The sequence below is a fragment of the Morus notabilis genome, unplaced genomic scaffold (assembly GCF_000414095.1).
Source record: "Morus notabilis unplaced genomic scaffold, ASM41409v2 Scaffold75, whole genome shotgun sequence".
NCBI classification, from domain to species: domain Eukaryota; kingdom Viridiplantae; phylum Streptophyta; class Magnoliopsida; order Rosales; family Moraceae; genus Morus; species Morus notabilis.
This window is the reverse complement of record NW_010361425.1, coordinates 367,772-392,341: the sequence shown is the minus strand read 5'-3', so window position 1 is coordinate 392,341 and position 24,570 is coordinate 367,772. Positions and strand designations below refer to the sequence as shown.

Sequence of the window (24,570 nt, the reverse complement as noted above, 5' to 3'; positions counted from 1 at the left end):
TTTTTTTTACTAAAAGATAAGAATAAATTTTCCTTCTAAAAGATATTAAAAAATAGCAATGAAAATAAGTTCCAATCAACACATATATTACAATTAAGACATATATATGCATGGAAATTAAACTATGCCAGTTTTCAAAACAAAATCTCACAACAATTTGCTATTCAACCTAATGAGCAAAGCACTAAAAAGGTTTAATTATCACATATCAAACAAGAAAAGATCTTCTGAGCAAACGACTTAGGCGAATTCTGTCGTTTTGGTGCCGGCACTGGGCTCGCACTACAAACGACAATATGTGACTCGTCAACTCCACTTTGCTTGGCTTTCTCGCACTCATCCAAGAATAACTTAATCGCACCGTCACAATACTTAGCAGCTTCAGAAACAGTCAAGTTATCCACCAATTTGTGAGGATAAACGTCTTTGTTATGGTCGCCATTTAATGTCGCCGCCATTTGCACCAACTCTGCTTGAAACTCGCTGACATGAGCGTCTTCTTTTGCTTGATCAGCTTCACGTAGTCTTATGGGTTCTGGCAAAGTTACTGCAAAGTAACAAAATAATATGACAAGCGATGATGAATTAAGTTCAATGAATCCACCAAACATCCTAAACTTTCACTTTATAAACTATACCTTGAATTTTCAAATCGGTAAAAATCATGATCAAGTCCAATAACTTGAGGGTGTTATCAAATTAACAGTATAGGATAAAAAATTATACACTCATTTTAGTTTGAAAAATGACAACCGTTACTTTTCATGTGCGAATCCCATACTATAAATGTCAATACGATAATTCACGCTTATTAACTATTGAATCTCAATTGTTACTAGTTTAAAAGTTTGAGGGTGCAAGTTGCTAAATTTAAAAATTTGTGGTGCATTTATAAAAACTATAAAAAGAAAAATTAGGGTGTCACAGTATAATTTACTCGTGTGTGTGTGTGTGTGTGTATGTATGTATGCATATAAATATATAAAGGGTTAACCTGGACAATCTGTTCTTGGAATGGTTCTGCTTAGGAAGACACTTTCAAATGTTCCAGCCCATTCATCACGCTTTGTCAAGAAGTTTTTCAAGTTGAAAATCTTTTTAACTGTTGCTGCAATCGAGGAATGCTCGAATTCTGATGAAGCATTCGGCCCTGAAGGCCCATGCAGCACTGCATAATAATATATAAACACATTTCAAAATGGTGATCATCATACTCAATTCATATTACTTTAAATTCTCTAAACACAATACAATATTTTTCTCTATTTCTAATTTTCTATGTTGAAACATGATTCTGCACGTGTCTCTGGCGGAGTAAAAAGAATTAAATTTGCAGTGGACATAAAAAAAAAAAAAAGAAAAAAAAGTTGGAGATAAGTTTTTACTAATAATTAAGCACAACTATAACTTTTCTTATGAGTGCAAGTTGATTTTTTATTTTTTAGTTTATAAATAAAATTATACTTTTAATATTAGAGTGGAGATACTGCCCCACTCAATAACATGCCGTTCCGCTATTTTTAGCGTTATATTTACAACATATTTATAGCTAATTTAAACATCTTTTACAAACTATAATATTATAGCAAATCAACTATCCATTCTTTAGGGCCCATTTGAGTTTTTAATCCATTTTCCCCACTGGGAAAATTTCATACCTCGCGTTCAAATAGTAAAATTGTCAAAATATTACGAATATAGCAAAATTCCATATTTTACACTACGTGGCAAAATTTCATACCTTATGTTGAAATTTAGTAAAATTTTCAAAATATTACAAATATAACAAAAATGACCTAGTAGTTATCATAATGATATCATATTTTATACTATATAATGATATAAAAATTACTTTAATGATATAAAACTTTTCTATTCTTGTAATATTTCAAAATTTTTGCTAAATTGAAACTTTGATATTCAAATTTTGCTATATGTGTAAATCACCCTTTAAAAATTATATTCGTTACTTGCTTGTTTTGGCCCACTGAGATTCGGTTTTCCTATCTATAAACTCACTGAATTTTGTAGTTTTTAACCGACAGATATATGTGTGCTTGTGTGTGTATGTATGCATTTGGTATTTTATTAAAAACATTGATGCAATTTTCATATTTTTCAAAAGGAATTTAGCGTATAACTTCCTTCAAAATTAAGTAAAAAGATTGGCTCTACCACTGTATATACATACCTGTTCCTCGTTCTATCCAAGGAGATATAAGGATGGCCGGAACCCTAACACCAAGACGATCGAAGTTGAAATTGTATGGAGCTGGACCGACAATATCATCGGGGCTAGGAACTCCGGTGACCGGAGTTGGAACATGATCATAGAATCCGCCATGCTCATCGTATAGAATGAGGAAAAAGATTTCATTCCACTGAGGGCTTGCTCTAAGAGCTTCATAGACTTCTTTGATAAACCTCTGTCCTTCCGAGACATCATGAGATGGGTGATCATCGTTTGCAGGTGTTGATAATAGGTCATAGTACCTTGGTTCGATCACCACATAGTTTGGTAGCTTGCCTTCCTTGCAATGCTTCTTAAAGTGGAGATCAAATTGATGGAACTTGTTTGTGTATTTTAGTTTTCTAAGGTTCCTGCCAAAAAAAAAAATGTGAGAGGGTTTTAGAACACAAAATCGAGAGATGTTATTCTTAATCTAAGAATATTTGATAACTTACTTTTTAACCCGTTAAACTTTTAAAAGATCTTTTTTGAAGGAAACTTTCAAAAGAATTCATAAGCTAATGTCACTTGATCAAATTTTTTTTATTTTTTTAATTTTAGAATTTTTTATTGTTCTAGAGTAGTTACAAGCATTAAGGGCCCGTTTAGTTTACTGATTCGAGTTTTTAATTTGAGTTAAGATGTGATTTTGTGTGAGAGCCTTTTACTGTAGTAAAAAAATTAGATGTGACTATTTTTTAAAGTTTTTACTGTAGCAAAACTCGAATCGGTGAAATGAACGGGGTCAATATTATTCTGTTGACTGGCTGTGTTGAGTGTGCGCATTAATATGCTAGATTGCTTGTACTAATCTACAAAATTACTCTAACGAAAGGTGTAAAAGAACAGTGGTGTGTTAGATAGGTGGTCCAAACATGGTAGATTACCTATGTTAATTTAGTAAGTTTCTTTTGATCGGCAACCGGTTGTCAACTACGACCGTTGATCACCGTTGATTACAATGATATCTGGTAGTTTACTGGCGATATTCTAATAAACTACACCGCTATTTGGGACAATTTTGGGAAAACATATTATGTTTATCGTTTATCGATCTTCTAGTATGGTAGAATTCTAAAACCTACAATTGAAAATTGAAGTGACCGAATTCTTATGATATTCCAGGATTTCTCTAACTTTTCATCCCTTGCATTTAATTGTTCATAACAAGGAATTTTTTGAAAGATAGGAACTAACCCAATCTTATTTTATTTGAAAAAAAAAAAAACAATTGTAAGAATAAAAATATAGAGGAGAGAAAACTTCTCCACTTATCTAACCTAATCAACTATATAGGTAGTGACCCACCAATAATTGGACGACAAAACCCACCTGAATTATTAATACAAATATCCTAAACAACACCTTGTTCATATGGTGGTGTATATTTATAAAACTTAGATCTGACCAGGATCACATCACATCAAAGTGATTAAATATATAAAACTTGATAAAATCTGATGTAGATTATATGGTTTAAAACAAAATCTTATAATAAAATAATACATTTTCATAGTCTGCCGTAAATGTATTGTCCGCACCCGTATTGTAATATTCTTCTATTTATTGCTTCTTATTTTCGCATCTTTTAAGACGGGGATGTTTGGTTGGATGATTCAAACTATAATTTGAATCATGGTTCATAGTTCGCTACAGTATTTTTTCTCACAAAAAATACACGTAAATCAAAAATAGTTCTAATCGCATGATTCTAATCCATGAACCAACACAAGAGAGAAACTATTCTCTCTCTCTCGAATCAAAAGTCTCCTCTAGCTAAAATCCTAGCATGAACTTCTTTTTCATTCTACAGTTTATGGATAACTCATGAGTGGATGATCGATCTTTTTTTTCTCCCTTTATTATTTTGTTTCGGAAAATTATTTTCCATATTTAATCATAGAAAGCTTTCGTGAGCATTAATTGAATTAGAATACTTATGTACTCCTTTGTGGAATCTTAAACAGTTGTCTTAAATAATTTAACAAATATATTTTTTCTTTGCTGAATTTTAACTTATGTATATATATATTTCTTTTCACGTGCTCTGATTTCTCGTAGTGTTATAATAAATAAATAAACTGAGGAAAAAAAACATAAACTAAATTATTTTTCATTTTGTGGCAGTTATAGTGTTTAATTTAATTGATTAATTACGTACCTGTAAAAAAAACAATTCGGAAACTGCTGATAGTAAATCCCAAAAGAGTAACCATCTTCATCCAACGACTCAAATACGGTCTTCTGAGGAAACCCTTTAATCAGCTGCTCTGTGTCGTTCCCAGTCAACCCATGCGAAGTCGCCGAGTGCAAGTACAGCCTATTAGACTGCGTCGAAGACGGAAGCGACGCAAACCACCGGTCGCACACCGCGAACTCCGACACGAGCTCGCGGTACACCGGCACCGCCTCCGGCCTGAACCCGCTCATCACGACCTCCGCCATGCCCTCCTGCGTCCTCTCCGCGTTCTGCGCGAAACCCTCCATCTTCGGAGCTAGGGCTTTGGCGGCGGATTCCTCTGTCCACGGCTCGCCGAAGACCTGCTCGTAGATTGCCTGGATGGAGTGGCCGGGGTCCGGGTCGACGTAGGCCGAGCCGTCGCGGAAGAATACCCGGTTGGATTCCGGGTCGGACGTGGATATCGGGTTGGATTCGGAGCCGGTTACGCCGTCGATCTCCGGGTTGAGGGACTTCATCCACCCCAGAATGTGGTCAAAGGAGCGGTTCTCTTGCACCAAAACGACAACCGTTTTGATGGGGTAACTGCTAATACCAGCAGTACTGCTGGTACTAGACTCGGCAACCATTTTTTAGATCAGTGTCTGTTGTCTGTTGTTGTATGCAAACGTTATCGGAGGTTTTATAGAGAGAGAGAGAGAGAGAGAGAGAGAGAGGATTCGGTAGAGCTAGCTGAGGAAATAATATTGATGGGATTGGAATATGATCACAAGAAGAAATATATAAAGTCAACACGACGAAAAAGTTTCTAAAGTAATTGGCTGGCATTGGTTTGTAGTAGCTGGCTTTTACAATTAGGCGTTATTTAATGGCGTGCTATAATGATTGGTAAATGTTTATTATATGCTTTGTTGCGTGGTACTAATTACAATATAAATATATGTATACGTTTATTTACAAATGTTCTAAAATGATTTTCCTAATTTGGATATAGACATTATTAGATTTGAAAAATGATTATGTCCCTTCTCTTTTTGATCTTTCAGTACAATAATTGGCTATTCATGTAATAATCCCTCACCCTCTTTATGGGGTGGGGATTCGATTTAGCGTTTCTTTTATTCGTGTCTTTTTTTTTTTTTATGTTTTTCTAATAATAATATAATATATTAATTAAAATGCACTCAGGGTGGGTTTCGTATTGATTTTAGGAAAGAAAAAACACTTATTGAGACAGTTAAAATTTAAAAAGTTGTTTGGCAAAACAGATTTTTGAATAATTTCCTCATAATTTGAAACTAAAAGCAGAATCAGCCTAAAAGCTTATTCTGATTTCAGCTTATGCGGGAATCCGTTTTGAGGGTTTAATGAAATTTTTTATTTTCAATTTTACCCTCAATGAAATCTAAAATTTACCACCTCATAAACACATTTTCATTTCAGATCTTGGTATCTCCTCCACTCTCCTCCTCTCTGTTATCTCTCTCGTCCTCCTCTGTGAAAAAAATTTTGAGAGTTCAATCCTCTCTCCTCCTCTCCGTTCGAAGCGATCTTCCCTTGCTCCGCTCGCCAGTCTCTCTCTCCCTTGGCCTGTCATAGCTCATTTGGTTTCTCCTCTACGCGATTGTCCATTTGCCGGTCTCCCATCTCCTCCTCCGACTACCCATCTCTCGTCATCAGATCAAGAGATAAGCCTCTCTAACCGCGCGATTTTTAGTTTGACCATTTAAATTCAGTTGTCGGTGCCGTTTGAGACAATGTTCTTTTCCAACGGTAAAGAAGGGGTTTCGTTTCTTAACCCTCACTTGAAACTTCCATTCGCCACTTTCAAAAAAAGAACAAAAGAAACTCCCCAGCCACCTCACTCTTTTTCCATCTCTCTTCACCCCACTCTCTCTTCCTTCACCGACTCTCTCTCTCTCTCTCTCTCCCTATTGATATCTTTTTCTCGTTCTTCGTCTGAAGATATCGAGCTGCGACGGAGATGTTGAGCCGCCGTCGTTCTTCGTTGGAGATTTCTGCCGCGAATCGTCGGAGAAGAATAGAGGGAGAAGACTGATTTTGTCGCGATTCCGGATGCGATTTCGCAATTTCCCCTTTCTAGTTTTGTTGACTTTTGATGCCGCGATTTAAATGATTTTGCTTCCTTGGTTTTGTTGAGTTTTGATGCCGGCTTCGATTTCTCGATTTTGCTTCTCTTATCTTTTTGAGTTTTGATGCAGCTTTCGCCGGAGATGTTTGGGTGTGGCCTTCCTCTCTCTATCATCGCCGCTGCGAATCCAACGTTCAAAATCGCCGACAACATTCCGGCATCGCGACGATCTCTTCAATTCCGATTTGTAACTTTTCCGTTTATCGTACCTTAACATCACTCAAAGTGTTCGACTAAATGCCGCCATAGAACTCCTCTTCTGTCGAATCTGAGTTTGTAATTTTGATCTGAGTTTTGTGAATTTTAATCTGCTGAATCTATATACATGTATATGACTAACTTTTCATATATTACTCTCTTTTCTCTGTCTGCCATGGCTTCTCATCAGCATTTCTTGGGCCTCTGCATCAAATCACGATGTTCTTAAGGTAAATTCTCCAAATGGGTTCCCATCAAAATTTCTTTTTTCTTGTTTGGTTGATGAGAAAATGGTGCAATTCAGCAACAAGAATGAGAGTGAGATATAAAAATTGTTGTTATGTTCTTAAATGGTTGAGGCTAAGGCTGTAAGAAATCACCCCGAACCCGACGAATCCGGCCGAACTGAGCCGACCCTACTCGAAAATCACGGGTTTTTAATTTTTTATTTAATTTTCAATTTTAATTATGCCTAACCCGCACTGCGCAGGTAGAGGTGCGGGGTGAGGTTACATGAACTCGAGGTAATCCTACCCGGCCGAACATGTTCAAAGTAAGTAAAATAATGTCCAACACTTCAAATTCTTACTTTCATAAGTTTATGGACTTTATGCATTTAACTGTTAACTTATTTATGTTTTGGATTCACGGTTTGTGTAAAAAAATGCTTGTATGGGATAGTTGTTGAATTAGGACATTTTTTATTTATATTGGAAGTGTTTGATTTCAAAGTGAGTGTTTTAATTGTTCACCTTGCATTTAGACCCCCTCTTGAAGGAAAGATATGTTCGGTTTGATAATGATTTATTCTGTAACAAGCACAGATTAATTGACTAAAAAGTGATCATGTGGTCCTTGAGATCACAAACCCGAGTAACCCGAAAGGTTGCGGGTTTGTAGACTTAAGAGAGTGTCGCGGTCTAAAATTTTCTCAAGCCGCACTGGTCGGGTAGGCTCAATTTTTCGGCTCAACCCTACCCTACCCGGCTGATTTACACCCCTAGTTGAGCCAGGCTATCCACAATTGAAAGGATTTCTTGGACCTTATAAAAGAGAACGATACCATTTACCATAATTTTGAATGGGTCGTCGACTAACAAGCAGTAAAGAGGTATTCAACCAAGAACATTCTTCTCTTCGAAGTGTCATTGAACGTACTTTTGGTGTTTGGAAGAAAAAATAGAAAATTTTGAGAGACATGCCTAATTATTTATTTAAGAAGCAAGTAAAAATAGTTATTGTAAGAATGACACTTCATAACTATATTATGATGCATGATAAGTGTGATCGACATTTTTAAGAAGTCGAGAATAATCTAGATGTTTTCGCTTATGAAGAACATCAACTGGAGGACAATGTAAAAGAAGATGAAGCTTCACTATCACAAGAAATGGTTGAAGTACGAGATCAAATTGCGGCAAGTTTAATGAACACGACTTAATTCTTTTAATGACTATGTCAGTTTTTGAACATGGAATGTACTTTTTTGTTCAACAAATTAATTACTCACTAATGCTCATTTTAGTTGTAACTATATTGTGAATGAAGAAATGAAAAAAAAATTAATTATCATAAATTTATTGTTAAAAAACTCAAAATCATAGCATTATGTTTTTTTTAAGTTAAATAAGTAGTTCTAATACCAAAAATAATTATATATATTTAAGTTTCATACCATGTCTATTTTGGTCATTTTACATACCCACAACGTCAACATCAAAATTTACGAAACGCTATTACACTGATTTTAGAAACAGCGCAGCTACTATAATTACAGTTTATCAAACACTCAGCTGCTTATTGTAACAGTTGTTTCTTCCTTCAGCACAGCTAAAAACAATTTTTTTAAAATCCATAGCACTACCAAACTAAACCTCAATATCAATTAAAGAATCATGAAGTAATATAATATTATTAGGAATACAAAAAGAGATAGAAAAAGGAAACATATAAGTCCAATTCATTAGGAACAATATTGAATTGCTAATGTAGCCTGGTTTCATTCGTTTCGCTAGTTCGAATTATAATTTAATTTTTTGTTATAATATTTTTTGTCACAAAAATTTAAATTAAACTCTTTTTTACTATAGTATTTTTTCTCATATGAATTTAGTTTTTAACTTAAATTCTCAATTTAAATTAACAAAACGAACAGATATATTAAAATTTCTTTTGTCAAGAGTAATAAATATCTTTTATACGCTTTTTCTTAACGAAATAAAAGGAGAGCACTCCCTTTAAAAAGAAAAACGGAAATAAAATAAAAGAGCTAACTGCTACTTGCTAGTGCTATGCGGTAATATGTGTGTGTGTGTGGTTTTTGTATCGAGTTTAGCTATAACTAATTAGTAAAAATAGTGCCGAAATGAATCTCGCTTTTTTCTTTCTTCCTTTTTTTCCTTGGAATAATTGAAAACATTAAAAAATAAAATAATTTTCGAGGAATTAATTGATGCATATAATAAGGTTTATTCAATAGTCAGTAATGCTTGTTTGACGAATTTGCATTAAAATTTTTTATCAGGTAGAAAATCATACAATGAAAGGTTACATATATATACAAGGGAATAACGAATAATTTCTCATTCTGAGATAAAAGGACTTTTTACAAGAGTGGAACAAGTAATAATTGACAACGATGGATATTGATTTGAGCATACCAAGTTATGGCAATTAAGGAATAAAAGGTGGCATGTATTAAACGTGTAATATTTCTTTTAGCAAAAAATAATAATAAATAAATAAATAAAACGTGTAACATTTATTAACGTACAAGCTGACATAATTTTGAATTGAGCAACTAAAGGTCAAAGAAAACGAAAGCTAGCTAACTTTCTCTTTTTTTTTTTTCTCTTTTTTTTTTTTTTTGTCAAATGTATTGAAAGGAAAGTCGCTAAACTCGACAGAATAATTAATTTTTTTTTTTGGCGTTGGGCTAATAGCTCTTACATCACACAAGAAATGAAACTACCATTATTCAAACCCTAATGGATACACACTCATACACTCAGAGTTGTTCGGCAGCCCCATTTTTGAGTTAAAAATTTAAAAAAAATAACTCGAATTATAATTTTATTTAAGTTTATGTTCTTTTAAGTTTGAACTCGAGTTTAAGTTTCTCTTTTAACTCGAATTCAAAAACTTGAACTCAAATTAATGAATAGTATTTTTTTATTCTTAAAAATGCTATAACTTTTTCATTTTAATTCTTATTGAGATGGTTTTTTTCTATGCGTTGACAACGAAAAGACGAATAAACCCCCACCCATATATCTTATTAAAATTTTTCATCAGCATTGAGTTTTTATTAAAATATTATATAAATATAAATTCAAGTTTTGACTCACTCAAACACAAACTCAAAAAGATTTTTATCTCAAACCATAATTCAAATGTACACAACCAAACACAAACTCAAGTTACAACTTCAACTCAAGTTATAACTCAAACTCAACTCAAAATCTATACTGAAGTCCCCTAACTCAAAAAAGGCAAAAGAACAGCCTCTCAATCACTTGAGCTTCAAAAGACGAGTCAGCGATGAAATAATTAATTGATAATATCCGTTCACTTCGCTGATTCGAGTTTAGAATTCGAGTTGAGATGTGATTTTATGTGAGAGCTTTTTACTGTAGCAAAAAAGTTAGATGTGATTGTTTGTGAAAACTTTTTACTGTAGAAAAACTCGAATTCTAAACTCAAATCAGCGAAATGAACGGAACCGTAGTTTAATTATGAATTTGAGTTATGATAGATAAGAATTCCAGTTTCTCAAGGCGTTGTTGAGTACTTTTGGATTTTGCTATTTTAAAAGTTGATGATTGACTTCCTAACCTTCTATCAAACAATATTTAGGAAATTAGGAAACAAATTAATAAGGGTTATCGGGTGAGATGATGTAATTTATCGCTAATGCTAGATCTAATTAATTAGAATGTGCTAACTGATTTTGTTGATAAATCCTCTGCATGAATGGAATACCACATTAAATCTCATGAATCTTTATTGGGAATAAGAGAGAATTTTCGGGAAATGAAAAATATGCTATCAAAAACTATGTAGCAGTTGCGAATTTTAAAAATAATTAATAATAAAATTGAAGACCTTTATTCAACCCAATAGTTAAAAAGAAATTTTTCCTCAACTACTAACCCTAATAACAATATGCTCCGAATCTTCAAAATATAATATTTGTTTTTCATATTAAGAGAAAACTTCTTTTATCAAAAAAAAAATTATTGAAAATTGACAATTAACCAACATGTGGTACATAATTTAGACTCTGTTGTGTTTAAATCTAATCTGAATTAAAAGTTTATTTGATCTAAAAAGAAAATGTGAACAAAAGGAGTTCAAAATGCTAGAGAATAAATTATAAAAAAATAATGAATAATAAATGAAAGGTTAGAAATGATGGTTAGAGAGATTAATCATTCATTTCGCTCGTCAGGAGAACCACTGTAGTATAAAAAATTGAATTTAAATTTTTGTGAGAGAAAATATTGTAGTGAAAACTTGAGTTATGATTTGAACTAACGAAATGAACGAGGCCTAATAAAGTAAAAAAAAAAAATCATTTGTTGAAAACTGAATTTATCCTTAAGATTTATTACTTATTTTATAAATTATAACGGTTGAAAAAAAATGTTTCTATAATTAAGTCGAATTCATGTTTAGGTGTGCGATTTGCTTTCAAACTTCAAAGTATCGAGTCATTAGTTCAAATTTTAAAAGACAAAAAAAAAATAGTTTATTGACAAAAAAAATAGGAAACTAATAGCTTTAAAATAATTTTCTGAAAACATTTTAATTTTTGTTGTTGTTTAATTTTAAATGTTTTACAGTATTTTCAGAACTTTAAAAAAAAATTATTAGTATATTGTTAATTAGTGAAAAGAGTAGAATTAGCATTATATTCGTCTAGATATTAAAAGAATATATCTTTAAAGGTAAGGTATCGTTTTAATAATATTAAAAATATATAATACTAATGAGATGTTTTAATATAACAGAAAGTACGAAACTAATTTTATCATTAAATAAAATGCATACTCCTTGACGATCACTCATGCAGTGTATGATGAGCATATCATTATACTCCCTCTCGTATAGTTGCATTGTGCAACACACATCTATTAATTAATTGAATTCTGCTAGTAAACTGCTAATGAAGCCTTTCATCTGTAAATATTGCAGGAAACTAAAATCCTGTTTAAATATGGGTAATTTCGAAGAATATCAAACCCAAAAAATAATAAATAAATAAATAAATAAAACAAAAAACAAAACTGACCTTCGGATGTAGGCCATCAAATTGGAGCTATTGATTTGGGCCCTACAAAGAGATTGGAAATAGATCAACAATATATGTTTTACCGAATTTGACCTGTCCTTTAGGAAAGTAATTGGTCAGAAAAGTAATCTATAAAGTTACCACCTGCAATCTACTAGATGCTTCTGGAATCAATAATGACCAACACCAATTCCTAATCGCGAGAGAGTAATATGATAGATTATTTTAAATTTTCAAATGCAAGATAATCGATCAATCGTCGATGGCCAGTCACCAAAAAATAATCTGATAGATTATTTTTAATAATCTACTAGATTATTTTCAGATTATCATGAAATAAGTAAATTTTGATATAATAAACTTAAATGCCAAGTGAAAACTTATAAACGTAAAAATAGGGAAATATTGGAAAACATAAAAAAAAAAAAACCACATTTTGATTCACGCTATGGATATTGAAGCTTTAAATTTGTGCAACACAAATGGACTAGTTAAAGATCAACGAAATATGACGCACATCCAAACAAAAAAAATTTGACATAAATTTAAGGGAGAAAGAAGGAAATAGGTCAAGACTTGAGATGAATTAAAATTAATAGGCTAATAGTTTATATAAGTTAATAAATAGGTCAAAATACTATTTTTGTCCATAACTTGTCTGGTTATGAACCATAACTTGATAAGTTATTATCCATAAATTACGGTTTTTATCCATAACTTGTCTAGTTATGAACCATAACTTGATAAGTTTATCCATAACTTATCTGATTATGAACTATAACTTGACAAGTTATAGCCTATTAATTTCTATAACTAAAAGTTAACCTATATACTTCCTTAAGTTTTTATTTTCTACTATTTTCGTAAATTTAAAGGCACAAAAGGTATGGCATGTAAATAATGTAACGTATTATGTAAGATGTAGGGGCTTAATAATTTACTAGTAACATTTTGTTGAAGTTTGGCATTTTAGGAACAACAAAGATTTGTTTATAATGGACAAAGTATTAGCAGCCTAATAGGTCATGCCAATGGCCCACCATTTCTAGACTAGGCTAGCCTATATGTCGTGCAGACCTTGAAACTGCACAGAACTAGGCCGGCCCGACCCATCTTGTATCTCCATGTGGGTTGTTTTCATCTTCTTTTTAAAAATTGAGACAAATATCTTTTAAAATATATGAGTTTAAATTTTTATATTTTATTTTTAATCAATATCTTTTTTAATTAAATAATTATGTTAATAAAATAATATTAATTAAAAATAAATAATAAAAATATAGATTTATACATTCTAAAAATAAGTTGAACGATTTTCTCTTTTCTCTTCTTCTTCCCTTTTCCTTTTCTTTTTCAAATAGCAGGGTTGTTTTGATTTGTTGTCCGGCAAATAATGCTCTCTCTCTAGCAAAATCTCCAGAGGCATTTTTCCCAAAGAATTTATAAACATTGAATATTACTTTCAATGTATGTTGTTGGATGACATTTTCGTCAGAATAAAAATAAATTCATAAGGCATTTTCCCCGAAGAATTTATAAACATTGAATATTACTTTCAATGTATGTTGTTGGATGACATTTTCGTCAGAATAAAAATAAATTCATAAGGCATTTTCCCCGAAGAATTTATAAACATTGAATATTACTTTCAATGTATGTTGTTGGATGACATTTTCGTCAGAATAAAAATAAATTCATATCACGTTGATTTTGACTGTATGTGCTTTGCAAAATAGAAAGGCCCAAACTCAAGTAATTACTAAATAATTTTAGCCATTTATCATTGGGGAAAATATTTCTTCTGCCATTCAAACTATCACTTTTTATTTATTTTTATTTCTTTTAAGATGTAGAAATACAGAGTGATCTTGTGGGCAAGTATTACTATTACAATATAATAAGGAACAAAATATGCTAAATGAGTCATTTTACGTCACAAGTCTTCTCCTACGTTTATTGGCCATAGCAACTTAGTAAGTGGTGTTTACTCGCAAAATTTAAGTTTCGTTCATTTTATCGATTCGAGTTTTCAGTTTTAAGTTTCTACAGTTAATAACTCTTAAAAATATCATATCTAATTTTTTTTGTTACAGTTAAAATTTTTTAAAAAATATCACATCTCAACTTAAATCCGCAAAACGAACAAGACCTTAACATAAACGAAAATATGGTCAGTGTCATTTTTAATTAAGCTACGAGACTAATCTCCACCTAAGCTATTATTATTGGGATTATAATTATTGTTTATAGCTTGACTGAGTTGGGTGTCCAGCTGGGCAGTACTACTCCTCCTGCCTTTCTTAAATTTAGGATTAATCTCAAAAAGGGTCCTTTAATTTTCTTCTTTAGCTCTTTTTATCCCTAACTACTAAAATTTCTAAATTTAACTTGAATCTATGAGTTTATTTCAGTTTTAATCCTTTCAGCCAGGTGTTAAAACGAGATGGAATACACATATGATGTTGCCAAAAAAGAAAACACCTTTTTTACTTAATAAGGCCCATATTGTGTTCTCTGTTTAAGTTTTAACCCCTAAAGTTTTGGTTTTTTTTTTCCTTTAAATGCGTAAAGTTCTTAAATTATTTTCATAGTTGTCCCTTCTTAATTAATCAAAGTTCAAATACGTCCATTATATCTAAATTTATGTAGTATTTATCACATCAAAAACGATATCAAACAGGAAAACTTTTTATAAATGGCCCGTTAATATAAATGTTTAAAAATGTATCCTTATTCAAGAAATTTTTTTCACACAACCCTATTAATTGTTATCTCATAAATATGTTTCTCTAGTTTGCCCTTATTGATATAATATTTATTTTAAATGTGTCCCTACAAATTAAACATTCTACTAGTTTCTCATATGTGCATTTCTAACTAATTTTTTTTTATCTATTTTGCCCTCTAAATTTTTTATGACTCAAAATATGTTATGCGTGTCTATACACATATAATATTGAGCTGAAAATACATTTTAATTAAAAACGTTAAACAAGTAAGAAAATTGCAATTTTTTTTTAAATTGATCTCTTCATAGAATTTTAAATTTATGCAAGAAATTCAATAAACTAAATATGTATGTGTGTAACATGTCCTTCCAACTATTAATAGTATTAGGAGTTAAAATTTTGAGAGTTTTAGGTCTCGTTTGTTTCATATACTCAAACTTAAATAATTGATTTTGCTACAGTGTTTTCTTCTCACAGAAAATTGAATTTCAAACATCAGACTCAAGAATCACGATTTGAGTATATCTTTCATTTTTAATTTATGCTCATTCTAAAATAAAACCCTAGCTAATAGGCTCAAGGGCCTCGACGGATCAACCAATGGGCTTTTTGTATCGAACATAAGCTTAAATGAGAGAAAAGATAGAGAAAATTACAGAATTTATCTTTAAGAGTGCGTGAATTTACCCTTAAGAGTGTATAGGTTGGATTTTTACTCTTTATTCTTGATTAATACTCTTTTGTTGGTATAATTATTTGATTAAAAAAGTTATTAATCAAGAGTAAGGGGTAGAAATTCTGACTCATACATTTTTAAGGGCCATTTGTCTCATTTCTTCCATGAGATATGTCTAGGTTGGGCTTAAGATTTTTAATCTTGAACTGATACGATACAACACGAAACTTTAATAAATCAAACCTAACGTGATAAGAAGCACATATAGACTTAACCGATTATGGATCAAACTCACGAAATGATAAGATTGACATTTTTAGTTGAGTTTACTTTTTTTTTTTTTTGGCCAAGTTTTATTGTTGAGATTATTCTACATACATTTAAAAAAAAAAACAAAAAGAAAAAAAGAAAAAGTGAAAAAAAAGCACATCATGAAAGCAAAGAGGATTACAACACATCACACACAATATTCAAAGTTGGAGTAATGAGTATCTTATAATATGTTGTGCTACTCAAAAGTCGATTGAACTCGATCAAATATCTGAAACAAATATATTTGGCATCAATATTTCCATTTCCTTTTATGGGTAAAAGCTGCCCTTTTTTTTCACTTCACTATATAATTTCTTGTCAAGTGCGGAAAAATGTTTTGACAGGAACATGGGGGTTGCGGTGGCATGTCAAGAAACGGTGGTTGAGACCCCAAGCCTTCAATAATTCTATTTCCCATTCACTTCGCTGATTCGAGTTTAGAATTCGAGTTGAGATGTGATTTTATGTGAGAGCTTTTTACTGCAGCAAAAAAGTTAGATGTGATTGTTTGTGAGAACTTTTTACTGTAGAAAAACTCGAATTCCAAACTCGAATCAGCGAAGTGAACGGCACGCTTTAGTTTGTAATAGTTCTCACCCTTCGTAAGGGACATATAAGTGTTCACATTTGGACGTTTGATTTATTTATTTTTTTTTTCTCTTTGGCTTGTTGTATTGGTAGTATTAGTATATGTGTACACTTCTGCTTATTTAATGCATGTAATCACAATGGACACAAACAATCAAATTAGGTGACCCACCTAGCTTATTGTTTAAGGAAAGTTGAAACTTCAAATTCATTTCTCTGTAGAGATTTCTTGAAGTATGAACTATAAAATAAGGGTAGTCCAATAAATTAAGCTATAATTAGAAGACAACAAATAAAAATAAGAATTAAAATTATAATTAGAGAACTTATCTATTTTTTGGCCGTTAGATCTATATCAAAGACGTTGTTCTGCATATTTTTTTAATTTGGTGTGATTTTGACATAATTTAACGGTTAAAAACTGACACTACCAGTAGAACTGGTCTACCAGAGAAACTCCCATTAAAATTAGGGATTAGGAATCCTAAAATTTGCATCTTGTATTGGAGTTTTCTCTCAACTTTAAAAAATTACCACGCAGTCCACAAACTTTACCTTTTACTTCGTTTTAGCCCTTCCATTATTAAACAGTTAAAAATGTTCATTATAAACACATAGTTCACCAAAGGTTGTTGTGACAAACTATCACTTGATGCATCCTCCGGGCAAAACTTGTCATTCAAGTCACCAATTACACAACACTTTACGGGTCCGTTTAGTTTGCTGATTCGAATTTTTAATTCGAGTTGAGATATGATTTTATGTGAGAACTTTTTACTGTAGCAAAAAATTTAAATGTGACTGTTTCTGAGAGCTTTTTACTATAACAAAACTCAAATTCTAAACTTAAATCAGTGAACGGGATCACCCCTCTTCTAACGCTCTCTGCCCATGTTCTTATCATCATTTATAGGATACTACCGTATGTTGCCGTAGAGTATAAAAGGTACTTTTACCTGTATATCTTAATGAGAATTCTTTGATAGCGTATATAAAATCTGAATCGAGAAGGAAGATTTGCATAAAAAATAAAAATAATCAAAAAACTATTCTCTTGTAAACTCCATATTTTAATCATATTAATTTTGATATAAATATGGCAATATCCGCCATTTTAAACACTTACACATGGGTATAATTAAAGTTTATAAGACATCGTTCATTTCATCGATTCGAGTTTTATTACAGTAAAAAATTCTTAAAAATAATTACATCTAATTTTTTTACTACAGTAAAAAACTCTCACATAAAGTCACGCGTGCGAACTAAACGAGTAATAAGTCTATTTACGGTCAATATGCAAAACAGTAGAAGAAAAGAGTATTTTCTTCTTCATTCTTTTTCTTCTTAATTAGTCTGAAAGTTACATGAAAGACATCTCTAGATCTTGTGGTATTTCTGGGGGTTTATACATTTAAAGAAGAACAAGAATTTTAATCAAGATCATTCAATTGGGAATAACAGAATTCTTTCCCTTCCCATGCCTTGTTGCGAACACAAATCTCCCAGTTGAAATTGATCTCTTCATAGCAAGAGGACTCCTTAGCAAACCAAGGGCCCCACTTCTGTCCCATTTGCAATGCTGCTGCTGCTGCTGATTGATCAGATCATCAACTCCTCCTTTTGAAGATGTCCCAATTCCCATACATAATTGGAATCCATTCTCCATCTGAACCACCAAATCCTCCTCCTCCTCATCATCATCGCAAGCTCGCAATATATCCGCGACCGAGAGACGATCTTGCGAGCAAAAAGTATGACAATTTAACGAAACTGATCTCCCGATTGGCTCCACATCGATCCGATCAATCTCGTCATGACCTTCGACCCCGCCGGTCGGGGTTTTTGGCACATCGCCGTCGCCACCACCGTCGCCGTAAAGCCCTTCTTCTCTAACACTCACTTCCATATTATCGTCAACAACAACAACGACACTTTCGTTTCTTCTGCTTTGATACTCCATTGCCGACACTCCACCACCACCACCACTCACCACCTCACTTTGCCGCATTCCGTCGGAGATGAAAGGCGCGATAATCGAGCGGCAAAGCGGGCAGCTAGAGTGGGATTTGAGCCAAGTATCAATGCAACGAACATGAAAGGCATGATTGCATTTGGGCAGCAATCTCAGCCTCTCATTCTCCTCAAACTCACTCAAACAAACCGAGCAGTCCGTACCTTCTACAAACCCCTCACTCCTCTTGTACTTATACACCCTAATCGACTTGATCAGATTCTCCTCCAGTCCCTCCGAGTGGGCCTGAGACGACTGATCGGAGGCCGTCGTTTGGTTGGCATTGCTGTCGTTTCCTTCCGCCGTCGCGGATCCTCTACCGTTGTCGTTTGCCGATCTCCGGCGGCAGTACTTGGATATGATGGTGTAGTAGCTAAGCAAGATGAAAGCGCTGGCGAGGATTCCGATGACGGCGATGATGAGGGGGGAGAAATCGGCGCCGGAGTCTTGGTCGTCGGAGTCGGCGTCAGCGGCGAAAAAAGGCGGCGGAGGAGGGAAGATCATGTAGCACCATTGTGGGCAGTAGAGGCTGCAGAGCCCTTGAGAGCAGTCCTTGAAATTGTTGTCGTACGGTGAAACTGATGACGACCAAGTTGGGTTTGGGGAGTTGTCAAAAGAAGCTGCCATTTTTCTCTCTCTCTCTCTCTCTCTTTCTCTGACTCAATGATCACTACCCACAAATCTGAAAAACTATCTGAGTTTTTTTGTTTTTTTTTTTGTTTTGAATTTTTGAGATCTTGGAAACTGGGATTTGATTAGTGGCACTAACTACTATAACAACAACAACATGGTCTGAAAAAGAGGAGAGAGAGAGAGATGAGAAGTTTGGGCAAATGAGTTTGTGGGAATAGAAAATGGAGGAGAGAGATAGAGAGAGAGGGGGCTTAGATGGAAAGGGAAGCAAAGTAGAGATGTAGAAATCAATTTGTATCTTCTTATCTTCTACTTTTATTTATTTATTTCTTTTTGTTTATTTCTTTTTACTTTTTCTTATTCCTTTTGCTTTTAACTTTATTGTTTTTCTTTGGCTGTAAGTATTATGAAAACTGATTATTATTATTATTTCTTTCCGCTACTGCTATTTATGACTCTTTGGTGCTGCATTACGTAAATTAGTAATAATAATAATAATAATAATTTTTTAATTACGACATAATAAAAATTAGAAACAAGTTTCATTTTGCCATGTGACTAATATAAATAGTATTTTGTTTTATTTTATTTAAGGTTTTCATTGATTACAAGTTTACGTCTCATCTCTTACATGTTACTAATAATTGGTTGAGAAACTAATAGTAATTAGGGATGAGTAGGTTATATTTAGCATTCTTTTTGTTGAGTGGAATTGGTATGGTAGTTAGAGAGGTGATTGTAGTTGACTAATTGAGGGAAACAAATGATGGTTTGTGTGTGAGATTAAACCTCAAAGTGACAAATAAATGAGCAAATAGTTTTAAAGCCTGACAAATATGCTGCTTATCCATAGTATTATTTGTTTGAGATTTTTGTGGTTGTGTATAATTATCTATTATTCACGCTTTGAAACACTTTGAACGAATAATGCAACTTAAGTGAAAAAAATCAAGTGGTTAAATAAAATTTAGCACCGGTAAAGTATTTTTATATATACCCTACTATATATTACGTCTCTTTTTCTTTATTGTAATTGAAGTTTGCCATGTTTCCTCGATGGGAATGGTAGATTAGAATGTGATGGTTAGTTGACTAATTAAAGTAAAAGAAATGATTGTTTGTGTGACATTAATATCAAAGTGCAAGTAATCAAATAGCCCGTGATAGCTACTATTTGACAGAATCTTAAAAAAAAGTAATGACAATATCAAGTATTTCTGCACTCAGAATCTTAAAAAAAAAGTAATGACAATATCAAGTATTTTTGCGCTCAGTAAATCAGTTGTTCTAATATGAATGGATTGCAAGGCTCCGTTCATTTCGTTGATTCGAGTTTAGAATTTGAGTTTTACTGCAGTAAAAGACTCTCACAAACAATTACATCTAACTTTTTTATTACAGTAAAAAATTCACACAAAATCACATCTCAACTCGAATTAAAAACTCGAATCATCGGGCTTTTAAAAAAAGTGAATTTAACTTAGGTACAAATTTTGGTTCATTTTGATAATATATATATATAATTAAAAAAATAAATGCATGTTATTTAGCTTATAAAAATTTTGATTTAGTTCATATCCTCTCAAACAAATTCCTAGTTCTGTCACTATTGTCAATGTTGTAATTATTTTGTAATCTAATTGTGAAAAAAAAATAAAAATCCTTTACACTCTAAGAGAATTCTTTTATTTATTTATTTGTTTATTTATTTTTGTTATTTTAAATTTCTTATTTTGGCATTGTTTGTTCATCGAGAATTATCGGTTGGAGAGGTGACTGTTAGTTGACTAACTGAAGTAAACGCGTGTGAGATCAAACGTCAAAGTGATTGAGTAAACAAATAATATGTTTATTTAGATGTGCTTAGGGCTTAGTCGGTGATTGTGGCGATTTGCCACCTTAAAATTCTAACCAAAAAGAAGAAGAAAAAAAAAAGTATTGAAGAATAGTGACGTTAGCCAGCACATTATAAGGAGGAAAAGTGTCACACGCAACTTGTGTACTCTAGGCCAAAGGGTGTGGCGGCTTCTACGCCACACAATTTCAAATACAGACATAGAAAATTGCAACTTGCATTAACATTTTTGTATGCAGAACCAAAACTTACCAAACCTACACGTTTCTGTGTTATGGAATTGTTTTGTTTTCTGGGTTCAGGCCATTCTGCACTCAATGATTTTCATTCTCTTTGTAAGGCCTCCTATTGATAGCGTATATTTCTAACCGTTGAACGAATTAAAATCATATTATCGTTAAAAAGTAGACACAGATTCAATAGTTAAAAATAAATTTATGTGTAGTTTATTTTTCAAGTCTTACCATACGAATCTCTTTGTTTATTGTAGCAAAAAGTTTTTTTTTTTTTTTTTTTAAATAAAAAAATCCCATCTCATGTACGTGAATTGCTCAATAACTAGTTTTATGGTATGTAGTATCCTTGGAAGTTATGAGTGAATATTCTGTATTCCAGAAAGATTTCTCGCGGTGAGACTGAAATATGATCACATTTGGACTCTTCACTTGAAGAATGATTGCCATCTACTTTATGCTGGAGAACCAACAAATCTAAACAGTAAACACTGCATGCGGAAAAGCATCCAAAGTTTGGTCAACATTTTAACACCAAAGCCCTACAACGCTGATCAACCGGTTTACTTTCTTTTCCTTTTTTCGTTAACCTAAAAAAAACAGAGAAAAAAGAAAAAAAGAAAATTGTTGAGGAAGCTTTTTCCCCACCTGTATCTTTCTTTAAACAATGGAAAGAGAAAAAAGGTGAATAGAAAGAGAGAAATAGATTAAGAATTGAGATGAATTAAAATTAATAGGTTAATAATTTACATAAGTTAATAAATAGGCTAAATTACTGTTTTCGTCCATAACTTATCTGGTTATGAACCATAACTTGACAAGTTATTCTCGGTTTTTGTCCATAACTTGTCTGGCTATGAACCATAATTTGACAAGTTTGTCCATAACTTATATGATTATGAATCATAACTTAATAAGTTATAACCTATTAATTTCTATAACTAAAAGTTGACCTATATACTTTCTTAAACTTTTCATATTAACCTATTTCTTACTATTTCCCTTATAATTATGCATTTTTTTTTCAAGTATTTTCTAGGATCGCATAGAAATGTAAATTCCACCAAGCAAATGCAAGTCCCTATAAAATGTTGCTGGATTTTTACATCCTTAATCCTCATCTGCGGACTTTGTTGCTCAAGTATTTGTCTTTTCTTTTGCTCTAAGTGTCTTTTTTTATTTTTATTTTTTATTTTGTTATAGTAATTATTTAACGGTAAATCCACACCTAACTCTACTATGAGGTGTGCACTTCCGAATTGGTAATGCATCCAGGCCCAATCTGGCGAAACTCAAAGAAGAGGTCGAGGCCAACCTCCCGGTCCTCTTGAATATTGAGTAGCTGTCGTTAAACCAAGTAAAATACTTTATGAAATGAGTGGAGTACCAAAAAAGCTATTGCGCAGCATCCAAAATGCCTAAATGAACTCAATTCATTATTTCAGGATAGGAATGTAGAACCAAAAGAAAAAGGTTTTTCGGATGAAAAAAAACAATTACAGGTTTCTTTTTTTGTTTTGGATAAACAATATTTCTTTTTTTTTTTTACTTAGCCCTTTGCCTTGGAATTGAAAAAACAGATAAAAAACGATATGATTCAACCTCAAACCCTACGTATCTATGTATGCATGGCCATATAAACATACATTCATATCATTTTCCATGACAAACTAAATTGATAACCAGATTATGCCATCATGCAAAAAAAAAAAAAAGCAACATTTAACAGGAAGAAGGCACATTGAATTTAGAAATTACACATCAGGATTCTTGTATGAAATCATAGAATTGAACAAGTTTCATTCTAACTTTTGTTTTTATTACATAGGATGAAAATTTATGCCCCAATCAATTGTACCAAACCAAGGGATATTGCTAGTAAAATATGGAAAGTTCATTAAGGTGGGTGACTCGAGAAAGTATGTGGTCGCTAATAACCTATACAAAACGCTTTTTTTTTTTGGTCAATTGCGGTCTTCTGATGCTTAAAGTTGTAAAATAAAAAATTATACAACAACAATTCTCATTATGACCAAAACTAGGAGACAAATTATTCCTTACTTTATGACTGCTCACTGTAAACTACGAATGAATATCAGCTATAAAAATGAAATGTAGGGGCTATGCTCTTCCTTTCCTCTTATCATCAAGTGCCTGCTAACAAAAGAGTCCACGGTCAAACGTGGGAGTTTTAGAGATTTTAAAAAAAAAAAAAAAAAAAAAAAATTTGTTGTAAGACAAGTGGGCCAGAAAAGAAGGAACAAAAGAGAGAAACAAAAAAGAAGAAAAATCAATGTCCAAGATATGTCTTGTTACAAAAATGGCCAAACATGTTATTTGATTCTTTGAGATCTGATAATTTGTCAAGTGTTATTCAAGCAAGGCACTAGATGCCCTGAAGACTAAATCCTTATGATTTTCTCCGCTTTTGAGCTACAGATGATAAAATCAACTTTTTTTTTCTTTGCTAAACTTAAAATGAACCTGAAAATTGATTTACGTTTCTTTTTGTCCTTAACACGTATCTTTCAGTTGTGTATTAAATAAGAAAGAAAAGGAAAAAAAAAGGAAGTTGTATCGAGTTATTATAAAGTAAGAGCTTTCAAAAGAAAAATTAGTAAGCAATGCCAACTTCTACATTATGTGCAACAAGCCGAGACAGACATAAGAACTAATAATGCATCTGAATGCATACCTTGGCTTGGAACATTCTCATGGTCAACACAAGAGTGTCGCGCATTCTACAAAAGAAAATGAAAAGCATTGTATCAAAATCATTAAATTATCGAGAGAAATAAGAATCTTTTACTTGAATGCCTCAAAAGATGACAAATATATAAATAAATAAAAATTTCCAAATTTGGAATCCGCCTCATTTTGTTTTTAATTACACACTATCCCTGTTCCGCCAAACTTAGACATCAGAGGCAAAGTTTTCTGAAAAAGAAACAAGACAGATAAATGCTGAAATGAAATAAAGAAGTGGAAACTAAATGCACTTTTCCTCTAACAATCCTAGATATTAGCCCGTTCCTAGCAGCGAAAAGGTCTTTTCCTTGTGCTTTTACTTGTTTTGGTTCTTGGATAACTAATATCAATAAGAAGTTCTGATTTGGAACCACATATGTATAACAATTGATTTAAATGCAATCTCAAAGATAAAATGGAATCATACCGAACACTGTCTGTGCTGAATGGATGAGAGGATCCGTCGCTGGACATCAAAACAAACTGTGTTGAAAGTCCACAGGGCACTTGGATAACTAATATCAATAAGAAGTTCTGATTTGGAACCACATATGTATAACAATTGATTTAAATGCAATCTCAAAGATAAAATGGAATCATACCGAACACTGTCTGTGCTGAATGGATGAGAGGATCCGTCGCTGGACATCAAAACAAACTGTGTTGAAAGTCCACAGGGCACTTTGATCTGCAACCAACACAAAAAGATGCTTCTTCAGAACCAACATGG

General features: G+C 32.5%; 3 protein-coding genes across 5 annotated transcripts in view; all 3 read right to left on the bottom strand.

The window, feature by feature from the left end:
• Window positions 1-53: 53 nt before the first annotated feature.
• Window positions 54-5,178, bottom strand: LOC21406599 (non-specific phospholipase C3). Its single transcript, XM_010099403.2, has 4 exons — window positions 4,392-5,178; window positions 2,192-2,601; window positions 995-1,168; window positions 54-547 (listed from the first exon to the last, which is right to left on the bottom strand). The coding sequence occupies exons 1-4, from the start codon at window positions 5,036-5,038 to the stop codon at window positions 195-197; spliced, it is 1,584 nt and encodes a 527-aa protein (XP_010097705.1). The 5' UTR covers window positions 5,039-5,178; the 3' UTR covers window positions 54-194.
• A 12,575-nt stretch (window positions 5,179-17,753) lies between these two features.
• Window positions 17,754-19,276, bottom strand: LOC21406598 (RING-H2 finger protein ATL52). The gene has a single exon (XM_010099402.2). It carries the CDS (start codon window positions 18,996-18,998, stop codon window positions 17,805-17,807), a length of 1,194 nt encoding a protein of 397 aa, XP_010097704.1. The 5' UTR covers window positions 18,999-19,276; the 3' UTR covers window positions 17,754-17,804.
• Window positions 19,277-22,836: 3,560 nt separating this feature from the next.
• Window positions 22,837-24,570, bottom strand: part of LOC21406593 — a 35,699-nt gene continuing 33,965 nt past the window's right edge. For 2 of the 3 annotated variants that reach the window (XM_024166456.1, XM_024166457.1), the window contains exons 18-20: window positions 24,443-24,528; window positions 23,788-23,833; window positions 22,837-23,249 (exon numbers count right to left, since the gene is read on the bottom strand). In XM_024166456.1, coding sequence (XP_024022224.1) covers window positions 23,214-23,249; window positions 23,788-23,833; window positions 24,443-24,528 — 168 coding nt within the window. In that variant the 3' untranslated portion in view covers window positions 22,837-23,213. The remainder of the gene's footprint in view (window positions 23,250-23,787; window positions 23,834-24,442; window positions 24,529-24,570) is intronic. The other variant, XM_024166458.1, reaches the window with a different exon arrangement.